Raw genomic sequence first — 1,959 nt, 5'->3', positions numbered from 1 at the left:
GTGTGAGGAACCTAGCCCATAGTTGAGAATGGGGTACTAGACATCTGAACTACAATTTGTATGAGGCACTGTGGCAGATCAGCGAGATACAGTGTAACGTCAAACTGAGCTGAAGTGAAACTTTTTGATATTTTCTAATTGAAGATTTTTTGGAACTTTTCTCTTTGGAAAAGAAGTCGATATTTTGACTTTTTGTCCTGGTTCATGATGAAAACAAATGTCAAAATATTGCTGTAACCCTGTTTGTGTTTTTTTCTGGGGAGCCTTGGAATTTGAGGGTCTTGGGTTGCTCCTTCACCAAAGCCCTGTTGGTGTTTCCCTGAAGCTCCCTAATGGCTTCCTGCAATCTTTGAGATACCCTTGTATGATTTGTCTTGTTTTGGCAGTCCAAGGCATAATGACCATCTCTCCCTCAGTGGTAACAGAAACCTCCTCACTGGCTATCAGCCTGCCTGCTACTCTCCCCTCTTGAGGATGGCACAGTATGTCCCTGAGCCTTCATCATGGCCACTTTTCGGGTCAAATTTCACAGTGCCGCTGCCACTGACGGGGCCTCTTTCATCCCTCCAAGCACTGTGGTGGTGTGATTCCCTGCCTTCTTCGGCTGCACCACTATGTCCACTTGCAACAATCGCTCCTCCTCTTCACATATCTCTCAAATGAGCTTGTGGAACAGGGCTGGGTTTTGGGTCCACTCCCTCAGCTGCAGTTGCCAAAACATCAACCCGTCTTGTTGGGTGCCCAGAAGGATCTGGTCCAACCTAGCGGAATCAATGTGCTTAGTGGGGATGCCCTCCTTCCGCACTACTTGCTGTAGCAAATCCTCTAGTCTCCTGCTGAAATCCGAGAATCGTTCATGGGGCTCCTCAGAGGTATGGCGGAAACGATAATACAGGTCTTCACTGCTATCAGTAGCACCGTAGACACTCTCAAGAGCGGTTAAATAGTCTTGCACTGTGGCAGCTGGTTGGGAGTCTTTCAGGGCTCGGACAATTCGCATGGCAGGTCCCCTCAGATTCTCAAGCACATGTTTTTGCTTCTCAGCATCAGAGCATTCCCAGTCTTGGACAAGTGGCACCGTAAAATCCCTCCAGCTCTCATAATAATCCTCCCCTGAGAGTACAGGTGACACCCTCAAGAAAGAACGTAATCGCTTGTATGGAGCACTTTCATAGGCCGGCTTCAATGCATCTTTGAGAGCGTTTCCCAGCTCTTTGGCCCATCCCACCAGGCTGGGTGCTGTGGGTGTTGGAGCCCCTCCTAATGCCAAAATTAATTCCTCTCTTGTCCGCTTCTCATCCACCATCAGAGCTTGCAATTTCTGCCCTAAAGAATCCACCACAAGTGACATAGGCACACTAGTAGGGGACTGCTCTGCCCCCAGAATTGTCCAGGGGATACCTCCTACTTGCACCTCTTTGGGCACTTTATCAAGATCTGCTTCCATGGAGTGATTATATGATGCTACCATGCCCTTCACTTTGCGGTTGTAAATACGAGGGTGGACCTTCACTCTCCCCAGTATTTCAGCTGCATCTCAGCTCCTCTCAATTTCATTTGGTTCCATCTCTTCTGGGAACCCCGCCACCAGCACAGATTTGGTTACGGGGATTCGCGCCCCCTGGTACTGGTCTCCTAGTAATCCCCACTCCATTTTATTTAATTATTTATTGAACTGAAATGAAAGTCACTTGGGAGTTTCTTTGCTCTGTGAAGGAGAGCCCAAGGGGTGCAGCGTAGCTGTGTGTGCGTGTGTGTACTGCAATGTCCCTGTACGGGCCACCAGGTGTAACTTTAGCCCCCTCATGGCTAAGATGGAGTCTGCTCTGCAGGCAGCTCTGGCCAAGAGAAGGCGCGCTCAGGAATGCAGCAGAAAAAATCCCTTCCACCCCAGGGGCACCTGTTACAAACCCCCCAGAGTGAACACACACACCCACCGGAAAAGTACAATGGATGTAA

General features: G+C 49.2%; 1 protein-coding gene across 1 annotated transcript; it reads right to left on the bottom strand.

Moving 5' to 3' along the window:
• Positions 1-655: 655 nt before the first annotated feature.
• LOC119856317 (paraneoplastic antigen Ma1 homolog) lies at positions 656-1,471 on the bottom strand. Its single transcript, XM_038403692.1, has one exon. It carries the CDS (start codon positions 1,469-1,471, stop codon positions 656-658), a length of 816 nt encoding a protein of 271 aa, XP_038259620.1.
• Positions 1,472-1,959: the final 488 nt, after the last annotated feature.

This window comes from Dermochelys coriacea, chromosome 5, assembly GCF_009764565.3.
Source record: "Dermochelys coriacea isolate rDerCor1 chromosome 5, rDerCor1.pri.v4, whole genome shotgun sequence".
NCBI lineage: Eukaryota > Metazoa > Chordata > Testudines > Dermochelyidae > Dermochelys > Dermochelys coriacea.
The sequence above is the reverse complement of the archived record's forward strand: the minus strand, read 5'-3'. Positions and strand labels throughout refer to the sequence as shown.